The sequence below is a fragment of the Cydia splendana genome, chromosome Z, assembly GCF_910591565.1.
Source record: "Cydia splendana chromosome Z, ilCydSple1.2, whole genome shotgun sequence".
In the NCBI taxonomy this organism is placed as follows: Eukaryota; Metazoa; Arthropoda; class Insecta; order Lepidoptera; family Tortricidae; genus Cydia; species Cydia splendana.
The window spans coordinates 25610588-25629886 of NC_085987.1; the positions used below are offsets into that span (position 1 = coordinate 25610588).

Here is a 19299-nt window from a genome sequence, read left to right on the forward strand (position 1 = left end):
ACTATTGACTGACTGTACCTACTACTTTCAAGACCTTTCTGTAGTACCTAAATAAAGCGCACACAAATTACTGAAAGCATAGTTAAACATTTTTAAGGTGTCCGAATGTTACAGAGTTGTTCATAACATTTTACTATACTTGTGTAGGACCTTGTACTTTGTTACCTTGTAAACTTTTGTTGTTTTTTACGATGCTGTGGCTGAATGTGACGTTGTGAAATATTGGACGAAGTTGACGAAGTTTATTAGACTCATTGTGGCATTGGAAGAAACCTGCGATGTGGTACTCAAAAGAAGTGTTTCGCCGATATGGAAAATAGTGTAGAAAGGGACTTCATCGTTCAAAGTTTCTAAGTATAATATACTGTTTGAATGTTTGGTACAATCGTTTTTTTAACATGGGTGTCGCCAGGGGCCATAAATACCTATTAAGTACCCTCCACCCCTCCGATGGGCCTTCGGCGATATCAACTTGCCCGTCCTCGTCCATCGTCAGGCGACGCTCTTGGTTTTTAAATATTAGTTCGTCGGCCACAGCCCTCATATGATAAAAGCAACTTACTAAGATGATCCCTTGCGTTTACGATTGGAGCTCGGCGAGGAGGGTATGGCTGGGGCGTGCAGGTTCGGCTCGCAGCTGGACATTTCGAAGCGGTCAGCGCCACTGTAACATCGTGTATCGTTAATTCGGTAGTTTCACGACTGGCTAGACCGGAAAGATTAATTCATAATTAGAGTAAAATAATAGCAAGAAGAACCTTACCTGATCATTTCTCTATAAATTTTATTAGAATTGTTTTAATAAATTACGATGCGGCTGTCCCAAAATTGCTTTAATATTTACGCTGCGGTGGCATGGTTGCATTCTTATCGCCTGTCACAGGTTATGATGTGGGCTATTGGCTATTGACCAATTCTTAACAATTTAACAATGTCAACATATAGTCAAAACGAAATTCGGCTTCCTAGCAAGTTTTTTTAAATCTAATGAGTATTGTTTGTAAGCGGCACTGGCGTAATGCTTCTAAAACACTGTCAATAGAGTAACGGGTAATATTGATAACTAAAAAAATACTCAACTTACAAGTGCTTGTCCTTTCTCTTGCGCGGGTCATGACGCGGCTGCGAGGAGGGTGGGTGGTGCGGCTGCGCCGGGAGCAGCGCGCCGCCCGCGTCGGCGCAGCTGCCCGCGCTCGCCGTCAGCTCATACGGCGGTGCCGAGCTCGCGTTAGGCGCACTGTACACACAAAACAAAATTTGGTCACTGCAACATAATATTTACAAAATAGTATAATACCTATAGTATTATTACCCGACTGCATCAGAAGGAGGGTAGTGGTAAAGCGGCTGGACAGTTTTTGACATGTGAGGTATGGTTGAATTCGTCAGAATTGTGGTAGTGACATAGGCTATATAAATTTTGAAAATGGCGCCCGCTAATGAAAGAATGCTTGTTGTTTTTTTTTCTTACTATTTACTTCTTCTATAGCATTCTTACTTCTTACTATAGCAATATGGGTACCAAATTAAAACTATTGAAAAGACCACTACAAAAATATATATGTCAACGGTCGGGTTTTTTGTTTGTTTTAATAATAGTTGCAGTTTAATGTAACAGAAAATTATATTTTTTTCAACATGATGTACTTTTCTTATTATTGATATATCTGGTTAATTATTTTTTGACATAATATAGAGAATATTCACAGTCATGTGGTGTGTATTTTGGACTAATCCATTGAGCCATTTTCAATATAGAGCACTTGAAAGTCAACTGTGGATTGTGAAATTTTTGAAGGTTTTCTAATAATTTGTTAGACCAAGTATTGAAAATGGTACAGTATGTTATATATTTGTGATCTACTCACATTTGGTTCCCCGCATGGTATGTTTAAAAGAAAATATATAAAAAAGTTTGTACTGCCGACTTTATGACGTCACAGCAACTACCCCCACCACCACTTTCGCGCTTGTTTGTGTTTATAGTAGGGGAGTCCAAGAGGGGATTTTTGTATTTACTCGAGCGCGTCAGATTAAGATATGAGTGATATCTTGCCACCCCTTGTAGTCTACCTTTACCCCTTTTAGCCATCTATGTTGAGCCCTTGGTTGGTGGGGGGTTGGTGGGGGATTCAATAAATTGCTAAGCAGATTGTGGATTTGGTCATATTAGTCCAAATTAACGCTATAATTGTGCTATTAAAAAATCTGATAATTATTTGCACGCACATCCTTAATCTGACGGTTACAATGTAAAAATTAGGCGTCAAACTTGTGTTCGTCAGATTAAGAAAATGCTTACAAATAAGTGTTATATTAAGTTATAGAAAAAATAGAGCATTAACGTGGACAAAAACGACCAAACCCACAAACTACTTAAAGATTTTTTAACCCTCTACCAACATCCCGAAATTTAAAAAAAAATGTAGACGCTTTCCGGCTCGCTGGAAAAAAACTTTATATAACTTTTTTTTCTTCTTATCATCTAATATTTCGATTCCAATAGGTCTGTACGACGCTCGAGTAACTACACATTTAGCATCGTCGGCTCCCCAACTATTAGGGCATTACACTGAATGCATCGATACCATATTCACCCATATCCGAGACGACATGAGCGAAAACTAACCTAAAGCCTGTGCCGCCGCTGTACTATAACAGACATATCGAAATTATAGTATTAACGTCCTAGAGACTATTTATTTATTTTTACTTTTTTTATTTCTTGAAATAAATAGTTGGCGTATGATGTACTAAATACCTACACATTGTATCGATTTTTACAAGTATTTACGATTAATTGTAAAATCTCCTGTTATGAAATGAAATATTTTTATTTCGAACATGAAGTCCATATATAAGGTATTACAACAACTTACATATATCTAGAGTTAGTATTATAATTAAGACAAAACAAATAAACAAAACTAAACATTTAATACTTTCGCGGCGGTACAGCAACAGGTGAGTGTAGTTGCACGCACCGTCTAACCAGGGGCGCGTCCCAACGCTGCGCCAGCGTAGGTACTTAGGATGCTGTTCGTGCTGCTTCGGCTGCGATTGAGAAGTGACGCGAATCGCTTTCTCATCATGGCGAAAAATGTTATAAACTTGACGAGATAAACATACCTATTATGGCTATTATAATATTAAATAGATATAATGTAGGGGCTACTTTTTACTTTGTTGTAGTTTTTTAAATAACGATAATCGAATAATAAAATTTGAAGTTATTTGCATATATAACTTTCGGCAATTCACACCCAAGAGAACGTTCTCAAGAAAGTGTGGAAATTTTCAAAAGAAGGAATTCCCGAGAGCGAGAATGTTCTCACCGGCATAACACTAAGGCACTTATAATAGCACACTAGATCCGATTCGCACGTCGCTTTGAGACAACGCTATTATAGCAACAACCCGCTCGCATATCGCAGCGACGTGCGAATCGAGTGTTCTAAGCGCCTAATTGTACCTCGCGTTTTGTAATGGCGTCAGTTGCAGATTAATACTTAAGGACGAGCGCGCGCTGCAGCGGGCACTGGCACGCACACAACCTTGGCATTGCCTATGTACCGAGGAAGCTGCGTGAAACATGGTTGCGGTAAATAGTGAATCGCAATTTGAGTAATGCCGCAAAAATGCAAGTGCACTTGCCATCCGATCCGAATGCCACCTTAAGAGACAACCATGACAAATTCAGGCCTGTAGACAAATTTGATTTTAGATGGCTAAAAGTACAATTTAATAACGGCGCGATTCGGGAAATGAATTAGAGATTCACTAGATATGAAATAGTAAAGATTTGTGACGTTCCACGGCAAAAGGTACCTTATGGCGCCGCAATATTATTGGAGCGGCGTTAATAATAGCGTAACGAACAATTAGGCAAAAAAATATGTGGAAATATGAAATTTTTGTTCTAAATATAATTTATTCAGGTGACCAATTTCTGTAGGATTTTCAATGCATTCGTTGTCTACATACAGACCCAAGGAAGCGCCAGCTGTAGGTAATTAATAAAGTGTTGCAAGACTATCGTTCCGTGTATTTTATGATTTTGTGAGAAGAACCAGATAAAAAGGTCATTGAACGCAATTTATACAAAAACGTAATCTATTTTAGTGAAAACACGTGTCCGATAGAAACAAAATTAGATGCTTAAGTTTAAACTATTCGCAACACAAGGTATTCCAGGATTAAAAAAAAAAACATTTTGTCAAAGCTCATACCTAGCAGACGAAACTCCTACTACCCAAACCATACCATCCAACTTTAGTTACCTAACTTACCGACACTCGGCAAGCCCAAATTTTGATCTTCTGGATAAAACATTGTTATGTATCTTAGAGAACAAGGCTTGCTTGCTAAAATTAATATGTTACAGAAAATTGTAAAAGCTATAGGATCGAAATACCCGACGGAGGTGGTGGTGCGCACTTTTGAGGGTCGATGCTCGTTCATATTACTTGCAAATAATGACGACTTCGAATAATCATTTTCACCACACCAGCTCGGAAAGGCTTACTTTGCACTTCAAAAACGGATAGCAAAGTTGCACTTTGCTATCAGTAATTCACATGTGAGGCAAAGTAATCAAATGCAAATTGTGAGTTGTTATGTTGTTTGCTGGTAGAATTGACTTTTAAGTAAATGATGATTTTGGATGATAAATATTTAATAACATTCATTTGAATTTGATTTGGTTTGATTTTGTTTGATATTTTACATTTAATATTTGCTTCGGGTTGGTGTGGTGAAAAATTTTGTTTCACTCGGGGGCAAATTTTGTTTAACCCTCGTGCTTTGAACCCCCCGCAACGCTCAAGATCAACCTTTTTTCCATTTTTCAATTTTGGAATCTTTCGCTTGCTCGGGTATCAATATTAGCACGAGCGGTTAAACAACAACTTTGCCCCCTTGTAAAACAAATGTAACAATCGCAGATTTTTAGACTCGACTATAGGCACCTATATAGCGAGAAAGAAATGCAATACTTAACTGAGTATTTAGTCTAAAGCGGGTTGGAACCATAAAACAATCCAAATACGTACTTATAGTTACTAGGTTCTTCATTTAATCTTTGAAGTTAGAGTCGGACCAAGAAAAGTCTGCAGCGGATTTGATAGCCCACGCAGTGCAAGTGTTATTTATACGTCATAATTTCATAGACGTTTGACGTTTAAAATAACACTTGCACTGCGTGGGCTATCAAATCCGCTGCAGACTTTTCTTGGTTTGACTCTAGTAACTCATATTTATTATTATTATAACGGGTGTTTTTTTAGAGGTTTGGTTTTTAAATTGGCAACACTGTTTCTAGTGATTGTCAATTTAACAATTGGCGGGATATTTGTGGTCAGTACGTTTTGCCATTTTCACAATGAATAGACTTACTTCAGAACAACGATTGCAAATGAGGTGGCAAACTGACATTTTATCACGCCAGGTGTCGCCTCCATAATATAGTTGCTGTCACTGCTCAATCACATACATTTTTTCAAATAAATTGTAAACATTCTCCTTTTTCTCCAAAATACTCCAATATTGTGCGACAAATTGTGGAAATATAGGATCTCCCTTTTTTCCCAAGGACCCGATATGCATAAATCGGTGAGAAAAAGCTTTGAGTATCAAAAACTTAGGCAAATGACAAATACCGTTTTTATAGGCTGCATTTTAAGGAAGATAAATATTTTGGAAAGAGTAAATACACAGGTAAACTAAGTTTTAATGAAGTACAGCGCACGACACCAACAATCTATTGCGGGAAACATTCGATGAGCGCATAATTTCCCGTAATGGACCTGTGAACTGGCCTCCACGATCGTGTGATCTCACACCTATGGATTACTTTCTTTGGGGATATGTGAAATCACAGGTCTACGCAGATAAACCATTGACGTTGGACCACTTGGAAGCCAACATTCGCCGCGTTATTGCCAATATACGGGCCCAGTTGGTCGGAAAAGTGGTCGAAAATTGGACTTATGCCCATATGCCCGAAATAATTTTTAAGAACTAATGGCATAAGAATATCTTTTAAATAAAACCAATACCATGATAATAAAATTATTTTTACGTGTTTTATTTCATTTTGAATATGTATACCTTTAAAAAAAACAGCCTTTACTTATTAGCTGACCGTTGACCGGTAAAAAATGCTAAATCAGATTTTTTAATTTTTTTAACTGTGATATAAATAAAACATTATATTTCGAAAAGAAAGCATAAAACATACTCTTAATATGATCACTGCCAATACTTAATACAACACTACCACTAGAAATGTATAGTTGTACTTGTTCTACACGTCTATGTAGAGTGTAATCGAGGTGAATGATGCTATACTCGTATGTAATGCAGTTGTAGTTCAAGTGCGGGGTTACTATTATTGCGCAACGCTTCGCTGAGGCAACGTAGCCATGCGCTGACTAGGTGCCTAGGTGTATAATATAATATGTAGGTACCTAACTGCCTTTTAATAGTATGTTTCTCCAACATGCTAATAACTAAGAGCCTGTGAAAATTACAAATTGTATAAGTATATGTAATGTGTCATTGACAAATTGACAATACATATTATTATTGTGACCGGTATGTATATGGTGTGCAAATCAAGATACTCGTATATACAGTACATCTGTGACGTTAAAGCAATCCTGAAAGAATGTAGATACCTAGCATTTTTTTACGTAGGTGAGTATTTATGTGTCACAGCCCACAGGTAAATGTACATAGGTAAATAGGTATGGTATGTCGCAAAGATCGATCGGTAATTACATCATTGCAAGGAGAGCATCGTTTTCTTGTAGTAAGGTAAAAACCCTATATATAGCAATAAAAATAAATTTATGGTTATATTTTTGTGTATCTGTCTCAACTCACTATGGGCCAAAGCCTCTACCATCAGTTTTAACATTGACATAACGCTCACGTCTACGTAATTTACTTTCTGTACATCTCGCTTGCACTATTGCTCGCATATGCGAGTACGAGCGAGATGCATAGAAAGTAAGTTACGTAAACGTGAGCGTTATGTCAATGTCAAAACTGGTGGTAGCCGTACAGTTGCACCAACCACATTTGACAGACTGATCAACGTCAGCCGGCGCGCCCCGGCGCTTTACTATGAAACTTTTGATACATAAAAAATTAGCGATCTCTTTAACGACACGAACAGTTTGGTGCAACCGACCCTATTGCACATCCGAGATCGAGATGCATAATTTCCATAGGTTATATAAGTACGCTCGCGCTTTACCATATCGTGCACACACGGAAGCAGCGCGACCTTGCAGCCGCCCCCCGCAGCCCTTCCCGCGGCACGTGACTCCTGCTCCGCGCCCTGCACAATGCACATCGTTACAAACTAATGCAGCGAGTGCACATCACAAACAAAGTCTTGCTTGTGGAATCAAAGCGAGCTCTACACTACATTAGCCGTTATTGTTGCAGCAGCGTAGCGGAAACTATTAACGTGCATTGTTATCAATACTTACTTAAATGTCAATTTCTATTGCAGAACATAGGAAGGTAATTCCAAAAGCAAAATCAGTACGTTACATCTAATGGTTAATAGTTACTCAGGTAGGAACATAATTTAGGATCTAATATTAGAAGTTACATTAAGCCAAAGGCAGCGCTGCCACTTTCAAGATAAAAAAAATAGAATAATCAGAGCATTGCATGCATTTTATTACGTAAGTACGAGTAAATGGCTGTAGATAAACACAATGTTTTTGTGCATAACTGCATACCAACATTCTATACAATAATTTCTTTATTGACCGAAGCGAAGCGAAGGTCTACGTTTTGACTCGGGCGTTTTGCTTTCGTATGTCCGGATGTTCTCCTCTACAGGTCGCAATTCTGAACCGATTTTCGTGAAATTTTGTAACCGAATTCTATGAACCGATAATTTTTTTTTGTCGAGCCGGTTTTTGAAAATTTTTCAAAATGGAAAAGTTGTGATAGCTCGCGCTTATACAAATAGTCGTATCGGTATCATAAGAGTGTATTCTTTTTGAGACATGTTTACAGATTAAATGTCAAAAAATTCAGAAAATTTATTTCGCTGGTTTTGGAGGTATTAAGATATTTAGTTTTGTATGTCCGGATGTTCTCCTCTACAGGTCGCAATTCTTAACCGATTCTCGTGAAATGTTGTAACCGAATTCTATGAACCGATAAAAAATTTTTGTCGAGCCGGTTGTTGAAAATTTTTCAAAATAGAAAAGTTGTGATAGCTCGCGCTTATACAAATAGTCGTATTGGTATTATAAGAGTGTATTTGTTTTGAGACATGTTTACAGATTAAATGTCAAAAAATTCAGAAAATTTATTTCGCTGATTTTGGAGGTATTAAGATATTTAGTTTTGTATGTCCGGATGTTCTCCTCTACAGGTCGCAATTCTTAACCGATTCTCGTGAAATTTTGTAACCGAATTCTATGAACCGATATTTTTTTTTTGTCGAGCCGGTTTTTGAAAATTTTTCAAAATGGAAAAGTTGTGATAGCTCGCGATTATACAAATAGTCGTATCGGTATCATTAGAGTGTATTCTTTTTGAGACATGTTTACATAGTAAATGGCAAAACTGCAGAAAAATTGTATTGCTGGTTTAAACGGTATTTAGATATTTCGTTTTTACTCGAATGAGTATCCGAATTTCGTAAGCTTACCTAAGAACTATCATGGCGCATTTTGCAAACATTCGCTTATTTTGTTTGCACACAGAAAGTCTCGGTTCGATCCCCAGTAAGACATAACTTTTTGTATTTTTTTTCACTTAAACTTCGTTTTTTTTTATTAAATTAAAAATGTCGTATTGTTGATTTATCAAACTGCTGTGTGGCGCTGTCATCGTGCACGGTCCCAATAAGCGAGGTCTACAGCTCACAGAGCCACTAGTTTTTAATTATAGACCGACATGTTACTAAAATAGAAACAAGAACATGAATTAGGCGCCGCATAATATCTTGTAGAATCATCAATGAAATTAAATTGCAGTTTAACAGTGTCATCACGTCTCAATCGCCTCAGAGATAGGTGTCGGTCACTCTACGAAAGTTGCGCCCTTGTGTAGCAGGAACGCATGGTAGACTATTAAGGTTCCGTCACACAGGCGCGTTTTCCGGGCGGGGCATGAGCGCGGCGTGAGCGTTTTATATGTAAAAGCGTCGCGCCCCGCTCACGCACCGCCCGCAAAACGCGCCTTTGTGACGGAGCCTCTAAAGTCTAAGGTCCGCAAACCATGGCGCACCTGCTGGATAGTCCCGCCTGCCCGCACTCCTGGCGGCTTAGCACGGTCGCGTTTTTATCCCTTGTCACCATGCCTGTCACGTTCTAACAAGTATGTAAGTGCGAAAGGGACGCGCATAGTGATAGTCGATAAAAATGGAACCGTGCTGAGCCCGCTGCTCTGAATCAGACCTGAGAGATGCGACGGTCCGGGCTGTCTGCCCTGCTTACTGGGCATCCACTGTTTAGGGGAACCTCGACACGAGAGAAGAATGGTAAGGTAAGATTAAACTACGACACTATACACGGTACACTCAGTGTATTGTATACATACATCTTGTGTCTCGGTCTGTAAGTCATCCCTTCTTAGTAAAAGGACGCATAAAGTGCTGCGAAGATTGCTTGTTATGTTTTATGTTCATAGTACCTATCTACAAAAATCCCCGTCTACTTTCTTTGGTGACCGACGGGCGACTACGGTAACGGAAACCTACACTGAACATGACCCGACATGTTTTTGGCAGGTTTTACTATTTATGTAAGTAGATATATTATTAATTTCATTAGATATAATTATGTGACTGAAACAATCTGTTTGCAGTTTTTTGTAAAATGAGCTTAAATTGTCTGTAGTGAAAATTGTCAGAAAAAAAAAGGAGCAGAATAGAACCATTAAAAGGGGCCCACTGATTAACAGTCCGCCGGACGGTATCGGCCTATCAGTTAGAACAAAATGTTGACAGTTCCGAACAACTGACAGGCCGATACCGTCCGGCGGACTGCTAATCAGTGGGCCCCTTAAGAGTTAAAATAGGTGATCCCATTATAATTTATAATTACATAGATATATTTTTGGAGCGTTGGCTTGTAAAGATGTTTATGAACTCGATTTTACAGCAAGCTGCAAAATTGCATGGACACATTATGAATGAATTTCATAAAGTGGCCCTCGTAGAATTATAGATAATAATATTTATACATATAGTCACAGATAGTTAAGGTTAAATATGTACTTCGAAGGCCGCAAAAATATGTGACACGCTCTTATGGCTCTACAAATAAGATCGTGTCAGATATTTTTGCGGCCTTCGTTGTGTAACATGTTATTGCAGGTGACTGTACCTACAGAAGAAACGTGTAACTTATTATATGTACATATAGTTGGCATGTATACATATAAATATTATTTTAGTTGATAGGTTACCTACGTAACAGTTTGGTCTGCTGGGCGGCGTTTGCGCGGGGAGTGGCTCACGATGGGCGGAGAATACAAGACGACGCCCACTACAATATGGAACCTCTAAGGACAGTTATTTACGTTCAATGTTCTATTTTAGTTTAAAACTTGTAACTTGCAAGAAAATTCTAAATATTAACGAATCCCTACCAAAAAGTAAGATAAAAATGCTTGCCATAAAGCTAGAGACAGCGACAAAAGACGCTACGCAGAGTTACATATAATATTATATAGAAAACAGAGTAAAAAATGTCCCAATAAAAGTTCAAGTAGAGACTTAGCAATATACATAATAGTAGTTTTGCAAATATTTACCAACAAAAAAGAAACAATAAGGACCGCCCAAAACTCTTTCCAATTAAGCTGAAGTTATTATACATACTTACGGTGTAGGTACCTCTGTATAGATCAAGCTACTCGTGTAGTCAAATAATATTTGTTTTATGGTCCTATTGCTATCGAATTCTATTTGGCCTACTTCGTATATATACACGGTGGCTAAAAAGTAACTGCATTCCCGTTGCCAAGGAGGTTTTGGGATTATACTGAGCAACTTTTACTAGGGTACCAACCCCGAAATAGCGAAAAAAAATGTATCCTCCCATAGAAAATGGACCAGCCAAAATGTAGGTATGAAACGGCCAAAATTTGTTTCGCAATTTGGGGATTGGTCCCATAGTAAAAGTTGCTCAGTATAATCCCAAAACCTCCCTGGCAACGGGAATGCAGTTATTTTTAGCCACCCTGTTTATGTTACTGTAAAAAACCATTTAATGTAAAAAAGCGTTTTCCCTAGTTGAAACTAGTTTTCCATATCTCCTTGGTGAAAACACGTATTATTAACTAGGTAAAATTTGTTTTCGCAAAGTGCCTTGGTGAAAACTAGTTTTCACTAATTATTCCTAATCAATTTTGAGTTTAAGTTTTGACTAAGCAAAACGCGATTTCGCTAGTTATAACTTCAAGGTATTCTGTCAGAGTCGGTAGATAGGTGCGACGACGCACGATGCGAAATATACAATTGAAATTAAATGAAAATCAGACATGTTTTCGTGATTTGTTTCTATAGAGTCAATTTTAACGTTATTAAATGCTCTAAGATTTTAACTTAAAGGTTTTAGTTGGAGCCTGCCCTTACAAATATAATCTCGTTTCCATATGAATTTGTTCATGCTATTTGACTTTGTTAAAATGTGTAACAATCCAGTATAAAAACAACAAATTTGCGTTTGCACCCTCATAAATGAAGCTATCTATACCTATATAAGTAATCGGTCCACGAATAAGTCGAGAATTCAGGTTATTGGCCAATTATTAGAATAGAATAGAATAGAATGGAATAGAATAGAATTGATTTATTCGTAAGCACAAACAATCGGTACAATACATTACATTATATAAAAGAAAACATAAAATAAGATTAAAGTGCCACGAAATGGTCCCATCTCAGCATGTTGCTGGTGGCTTCCAGCGCTGATCTTCCGATAAGATCATCAAGTGAGAAGAATCACGGGAGGTAACAGACAACAAGAAAAAAGACATAGAAATAACATACAGTAAACAAATAGTCAAATAAGAAAAAAATATTAAAAATAAAAGTTACACAGCAAGAAGTTACAACATAACTACTATTTACAACTAAGATTATTTAATACATAAAACAAACATCGTGCTCGCAATCGCTGTATTGATCCGGTCCGACCATACCTTGGCTGAGCATTACAGCTGCATATACTCCTAGCGCCAACGGTGGCTACACTAACTAAAAAGCAATGACAGACCAAACCAATCGAGCTTGTATCGAGCGTTCATGAAATCTACGTTAAAAAATCTTGTAAGATTAGCTTATTAACAAAACAGCATTGTAGGATGACGAATTTACGAAAATGTACGAAGTACTAACATAACAGCACTCTACTAAGTATGGCGTATAAGGAATGATGAACCCTTGTCAGACCAAAGGAACAAAAACACTTGAGGTAAGCATAAGTAAAATTACAAACTACAGGCAGCTAGTATCAAGTCTGTTTCCTGGCTAAGTTGGTGATTAAGTAAATACTGTTTAATCTTTGACTTAAAACTATGAATACTTTGCAGGTTTCTCAAAGGCGGGGGTATATTATTCCAGACTTTCGACGCGGCATATTACAATTTTGACTTCGGATTCCCATTGAGGATCCTTTCGAATCCTGCAATATAAAATTTCAACATGATCATAGCATAAAGAAAGAAATTCAAGATGGCGGTCATTACAATTTTGACTAGGTACGAATTCATATTATTACGGACCTTCGGATCTCGGATAACAATTGTCATAATGATTAGAGCAAAAATCAAGAAATTGAGATGACGGCAGTTTGTCCCAATTTCTTACTAATGCAAAATGCATATTATTCGGCCAATTAATATTGTATAAAACCGGTATAAATTTTTGTCATGATCATATCAATAAATTCAAATAAAGAAATTCAACATGGCGAATTAACTTGGTCCACCCTGAGGTCTTAGTTTCCCACTCAATCACCAATTAATATTTTATATGCCTAGTTTATGCCCCTATAATGACCTGCAGTTTCCTGCGTGCCCACCACCACTGACTAGCTAACAGCCCACCTACCCTACCATGTACCGACGCTATGAATGACTAAGGGCCACTTGCACCATTCACTAACCCGGGGTTAACCGGTTAAACCTGGAGTTACCATGGTTACCAGTACAATTTGACACTGGGTTAACGGTTTAACCGGTTAACCCCGGGTTATAGGGATGGTGCAAGTGGCGCTAAGCATTCTTTCTTGCAAACGAATTTACCAGCAAGACCCCTCACATATAGCTTTTGGGCCTTCTAGCTCCATAACCCCTTGATCGACCCTGCTCATGTTAAAACTTAACAATATATTTTTTAATTAATTAGGCAATAAAATACTCGTGTGAGAACTCCCTTCGCACGTTTCATAACACTCGAATTTTAATGCCTTTAATTATGTAGGTAGCAGTCAAATAATCTCTTACATACTGTGTATTATATTTACCGTTTTTAGGGTTCCGTACCCAAAGGATAAAACACGGGACCCTATTACTATAATAAGACTCCGCTGTCCGTCCGTCCGTCCGTCCGTCTGTCACCAGGCTGTATCTCACGAACCGTGACCGTGATAGCTAGACAGTTGAAATTTTCACAGATGATGTATTTCTGTTGCCGCTATAACAACAAATACTAAAAACAGAATAAAATAAAGATTTAAGTGGGGCTCCCATACAACAAACGTGATTTTTGACCGAAGTTAAGCAACGTCGGGCGGGGTCAGTACTTGGATGGGTGACCGTTTTTATAGATAATGGTACGGAACCCTTCGTGTGCGAATCCGACTCGCACTTGGCCGGTTTTTTTTATTCACTCCCCCAAGGCTGGTGTCGTATCGTCGAAATATTCGATTAAATATAATTGACTTCCTTCGGTATTTTGTTATTTTGGTAAAAAACCTTTAGGTAAGTACTTATTGCAGCATATTTTCTTTACTTTTAATTTTCTTGGTCTTACCTATCCTCACGCTAACTATTAATATAATATTTATGCAGTTACCAATGTGGATCATGAAATTACATGAAACACCCGTAGGTAGGCTATGTTTCTATACGATTAGAGCTCTACCAGTTGGATGTTGGATGTGGGATCTTAAACTTAACTTTAGCACAACGTAAACAACGTTGAACATTGAGGGTGAAGGTTTCAATGGCATTATGTATATTTGCAAGGTCTGGCAGCACGCCGCAGCAGTACGGCTTCGCAAGTACCGTCAGTAGCGCGAATCGATACCTACGTCATTAGTTGGCTGCCAGCCTGCCACAACTAATACAATAACACTAATTAATTTACCAATTTACGAAGCCTGCGTATACATTTGCAATTTATACACTTTAAAGTTTGAATTGGAAAGAAGCCTTACAAGCGTGCAAGTACTTTGTGGCTAAACGAAAACTACATAAATATTATAAGGTCACTCATATTTGTTGAATATATTATACAGAGTGGCCAAAAAATAAGTGCATTCCCGTTGCCAGGAGCTTTTGGGATTATACTGGGCAACTTTTACCATAGGACCAAGCCCGAAATCGCAAAAAAAAATTACCCTCCCATAGAAAATGGACCAGCCAAAATGTATGAAACAGCCAAATTTTTTTCGCTATTTCGGGGTCCCAGACCCATAGTAAAAGTTGCTCAGTATAATGCCAAAACCGGGAGGTGGCAACGGGAATGCACTTATTTTTTGGCCACCGTGTATACTGGTTCAAAGTATGAATATGTATATACAATTATACTAAAATTATAAGCTATTTTAAAGACACCTACATATTTGCTAGGTACTGTATGAACCGTTATTTATTTACGAATGACCGAACCAAAGAATTCAACAAAGCATATCAACAAGACCCATAGATACACCTTTAAACTACTATACAATATATTATTGAAAGATTTCTATGACGTATTTTGAATATTCAAAACCATACCACCATCTATCTTATCAACCATCTTATTAACCATATGGTTAATAAGATTTCAACAGAAACTCACAAAATGTGATTTGTTAGACCTGTACCCCAAAAGCATAAAATTGTTGTAGTAATTCACCGAATCGCATTTCACCTCGATCTCATATTTAATTTTAGCATTGTTTCTCAATAGTTTTTTTTTCTAGTGGCTATAAGTTTTAGTCGCATTTCACCTCGATCGTGCATTTAAATATCGCGTTGTGACTCAATCGTTTATTATTTTAGTCGTTATTAGTTTTAGTCGCATTTCACCTCGATCGTGCATTTAACTTTCGCGTTATGACTCAATCGTTTATTACTTTAGTCGCATTTCACCTCGATCGTGTATTGTATTGGCGACGTGATTCAACGCAACAGTATGAAGATTGAGTAGATTGGTGATTCTGTAGACTTGGGTGTAATTCTTAGTTTCGGATACTTGGCGTTAAAGAAAGCAAAACAAATGATCTAAGACACAAAGATGCTTTATTACTCCTTAAAAGAAACCTAATTATCTTCTTAAACTAACACAAATTAGAGTCCCAAACAAACGTCGATCGCGGCGAAATGCGTCTACGGTAAAATACTACACAAAAAATGTAATACTACAATTTAATTATACTAATGTCAAAAGCTACGCGAAAAAGTCGATCACAGCGAAATGCGTCTACGGTAAAATACTACACAATAAAATTTATACTACAATTTAATTATACTAATGTCAAAAGCTACGCGAAAAAGTGCGTCAAGTAAAAAAATCTAGTGATATCTTTTTCATTCAAGGTGAAATGCGATTCGGTGAATTACTACAACAATTTTATGCTTTTGGGGTACAGGTCTAACAAATCCAAAATGTTGTGACTTTTCTCATTCGCAAAAAATAACTTTTATACAGTCTACGAGGGGCACACCCTTCGAGCAACACCGGCTTCCGACACATCGGAAGGGAGGGGCCCAAGCGATATCTCACCGTACAAATCTTTCTGCCATTTTTCGCGGGGGGAAAGGTGCACACAGTCGCACTTCTCACACACTTACATTCAAAATCCAATCTGTAATGACGACACAAATACATAGAAAATGACACACGTCAAAGACAAATCTTGTAACCTCGATCTCTTTTTGTGTACGGACGAGTGACAAGTGTCACAACACGCACACTAACACATTTTCGTTGAAGTATGTTATTGTATTCTGAGAGATGAGAAGTCGGATTTGTCGCTCGACCGATCCGCAATTTGTACTGAGCGAGCAAAATCGATAAATCCAACAATTACATGAGACTAAAATATAATAATTGTGTTTGAATGTAATTAAACGTATGATATGTAAAAAAAAAATATTACATGTGAAATGTAACACTTTCTTTTTGTAAATTTGATGTCCCCGACCTCTTATTATAACAAAAAACCGAGCAAACAGGCATTTTTGTGCAGCAGTGTTCACGCGCGCGTCTGGACTCGGTCTAGTGAAAAATCCAAGTGCAACTAGTTTTATTACCCGCGCTAGATTAGATTGACGCGCTAATCTTGTACCTCGGCAGAGGGGAAATAGTGCGAATGCCGCCTCCCTTCCGTGTTGCTCGAAGGGCACACCGAAATTGACGGTAATTGTGCAGTTTAGGCTAAGTTTGAATAAAACCTTTTATGATACATGCATACTGGCTATTTACAATTTTACAGTCACGATGACATTTCCTTAATTTAAAAAATATATATACAGGGCCTTAGCGGAGCGCCTTATAGATGCCGCAGGGGACCAGAGGGCTGGCCTGTATTTTGCTCAACGCGTTAGTATTGCCCATGGACCTAGAATACTACGGACGTAGTTTTGCTAAGACAAAAACTGTGATTCCATCATCCACCAATTTCCTAGTATTTACGCGTAACACACACACATTGACAGTTATCTCAATGCCCTCATCCACCAATTTGCCGTCAGACGGATCGAAACGTCAGTGAAGTAAATATGTCCAAGAAAAATGTAAAATATGCCGGCATGCGTAGTTAAATCCTGCAAGAATTGTACCGATCGAAAGAAAAAAAGTGACGGAATAACTTTTCATAGCTAATTTTATCAATTATCACGGTATAGTACATAAAATCTCCATATTTCATTGTTTATAAATGCGAAACAGGAGTGTGACCAGTAAGTTGAATAGGGTAATTTCCCGAAAGTAGGGTAATTAATGCCCTTCTTATTAAATCATAATGTATATAAAAGAGATAATTTAGGATATTTAGGTAAATAGCTAAATTAATAATTTTGCATTTCAAACTAGGTCGGTATGGTAATTTCCCGATAATAAGGAGATTAAAGACGTTTACATGAATAATGTTTGATAGTTAACGTTTATTTGTTATGTAAGGTAAACATACTCATGGTGCTCGACGCGGTCCCAGTCCAGTACATGTCATCTTGAAACTTAAACCATTGTCAATATAGGTGACAGCAAGGTGTCATCTATTGGGCATTAACATGTCGAGCACTAGTACATTTACCTTATATTTATTTTTTGTTTAAAACCAGATGTGTTACAAGTTAAATATCATTAGGTATTGAAAATAATATTTGCACAAAGTAATTTGCAGGTAATGCGCATTTTCAAGACCTATAAAATCAGTTAGGTACACACAATTTTATTGTCTAACGTAAAACTGTCCTACTTTAAACAATATTTGAAAACAAGGACGATATTGAAAATAATTGTTTCACCATTAGGGGAGAATTTGTGTTACATGGTATCACTCGTCTACACGCACACTTTCAAACCGTCCGCCATTGCAGTGTCACAGTTTGTCTTAAGTGACATTCCCTCTGTCAAATATATAACTCTATGGTATTGCCATACAACGTGGCAATGCGGCCAGCCTTCTGGGCACACTGCCCATCGGCAGTGACTTGGGGGACGTTTTTTATTTATAGGCGTTTTATTTTAAGTTTATTTAGTTTAGAGATAGTTTGTATTATTATTTTTAAGCTAATTTAATGTTTTATATTTATTTAATAGTGTTGTAATAAATATTTAAAAAAATATGTGAATATACATATTTATTATAGCGCTTTAAAAATGACTAGTCGATAAACAGGTTGGGACTCACGCGTGAAAATTTCCGTGCCCGAATTTTTCACAACTTTCACCGAGGGTTATTTCGTGATGGATATCTTATCGACCTTATTTCTATATATGATGTTGAAACACCTAGTCAAATGACAATATATCGCTGGTCTGCGGAGTTTTGACGGGGTCGTGCCTCTCTCAGTACTCTACCTTCTACAAGTCGACCAAAAACAGCGGTAACACTTGAAAACGACACGGCTGTGCAAAAGATAATTGAAGGTGACAGACATATGACATACGAGCAAATCTGGACAACTATGGGCATTGGAATGACTGTAACCCAAACTATTATGCATAGTGAATTGGGTGCCAGAAACCTGTTTCTCCGATGGATACCACATAATTTGCCAGAAGAGCAAAGTATGGCTTGTGTTGTTTGGTACCGATTTACTCTGAAACGCTTCAACGAAGGGAAATCAAAAGCCGTGTATAATATCGTCTCAGGTCGTCAATCGAGGGTTTATTCCTATGAACCTTAAAGGAAGCACCAATCGGCAGTTTGGGTCTTCGAAGCCAAGGTCAAGCCAATGAAAGTCGTGCGTTCTCGTAGCGTTTCCGAGAATATGGGAGCTTCGTTTGTTTCAAAAAAGGGCTTGTGGCTACTATATTTCCTTACAAGAACGAAGAACGGTTACCGCTGATTGGTATACCTCTTTTTTTACCAGAGATGATGACCGATCTTCGCAGAGGCAACCCGACACGTCGCGTCATCTTACATCAGGATAATACGAGCTTCCACGGCGACCTTAAAACAAAAGAGTTTTTGAAGTAGGAAGACGTTGATTTGATGACTCATCCCCTTTACAGTGTTGATCTAAGTCCAAATGATTTTTAACATTCCCTAGAATTAAAGTTTATTGCGTGGCCAGAGATTTGAAGACCCAGAAGCTGCCGTGGAAGTCTACAAATCGGCCATTTTGGTGATGCCTACTTTTCAGAGTACAAAAACTGCTTTAATTAATGGTTCAAAAGAATGCAGATATGCATTGATTGCAAAAGAATATACTTTAAAAAACAATAAGTCTTAATTTATTTATAACCTGCAGCTAGTTTTTTTTATTACCGATCATTTCAGTGTGCCCCTCGTAACAGCCCCAAGAAACTATTACTGTATTTCTTGGTTAATAATAGAGGGCTCATTAGATTAGATGTACCTAATTTACTAT

At 37.7% G+C, this 19299-nt stretch overlaps 1 protein-coding gene across 5 annotated transcripts in view; it reads right to left on the minus strand.

The window, feature by feature from the left end:
• The window catches only part of LOC134804766 (protein cycle), a 72437-nt gene that overhangs the window by 13274 nt on the left and 39864 nt on the right, over positions 1-19299 (minus strand). For all 5 annotated transcript variants that reach the window (XM_063777986.1, XM_063777987.1, XM_063777983.1 and 2 more), the window contains 2 exons: positions 1085-1237; positions 563-664 (listed from right to left, as the gene is read on the minus strand). In XM_063777986.1, the coding sequence (XP_063634056.1) occupies positions 563-664; positions 1085-1237 (255 nt within the window). The remainder of the gene's footprint in view (positions 1-562; positions 665-1084; positions 1238-19299) is intronic.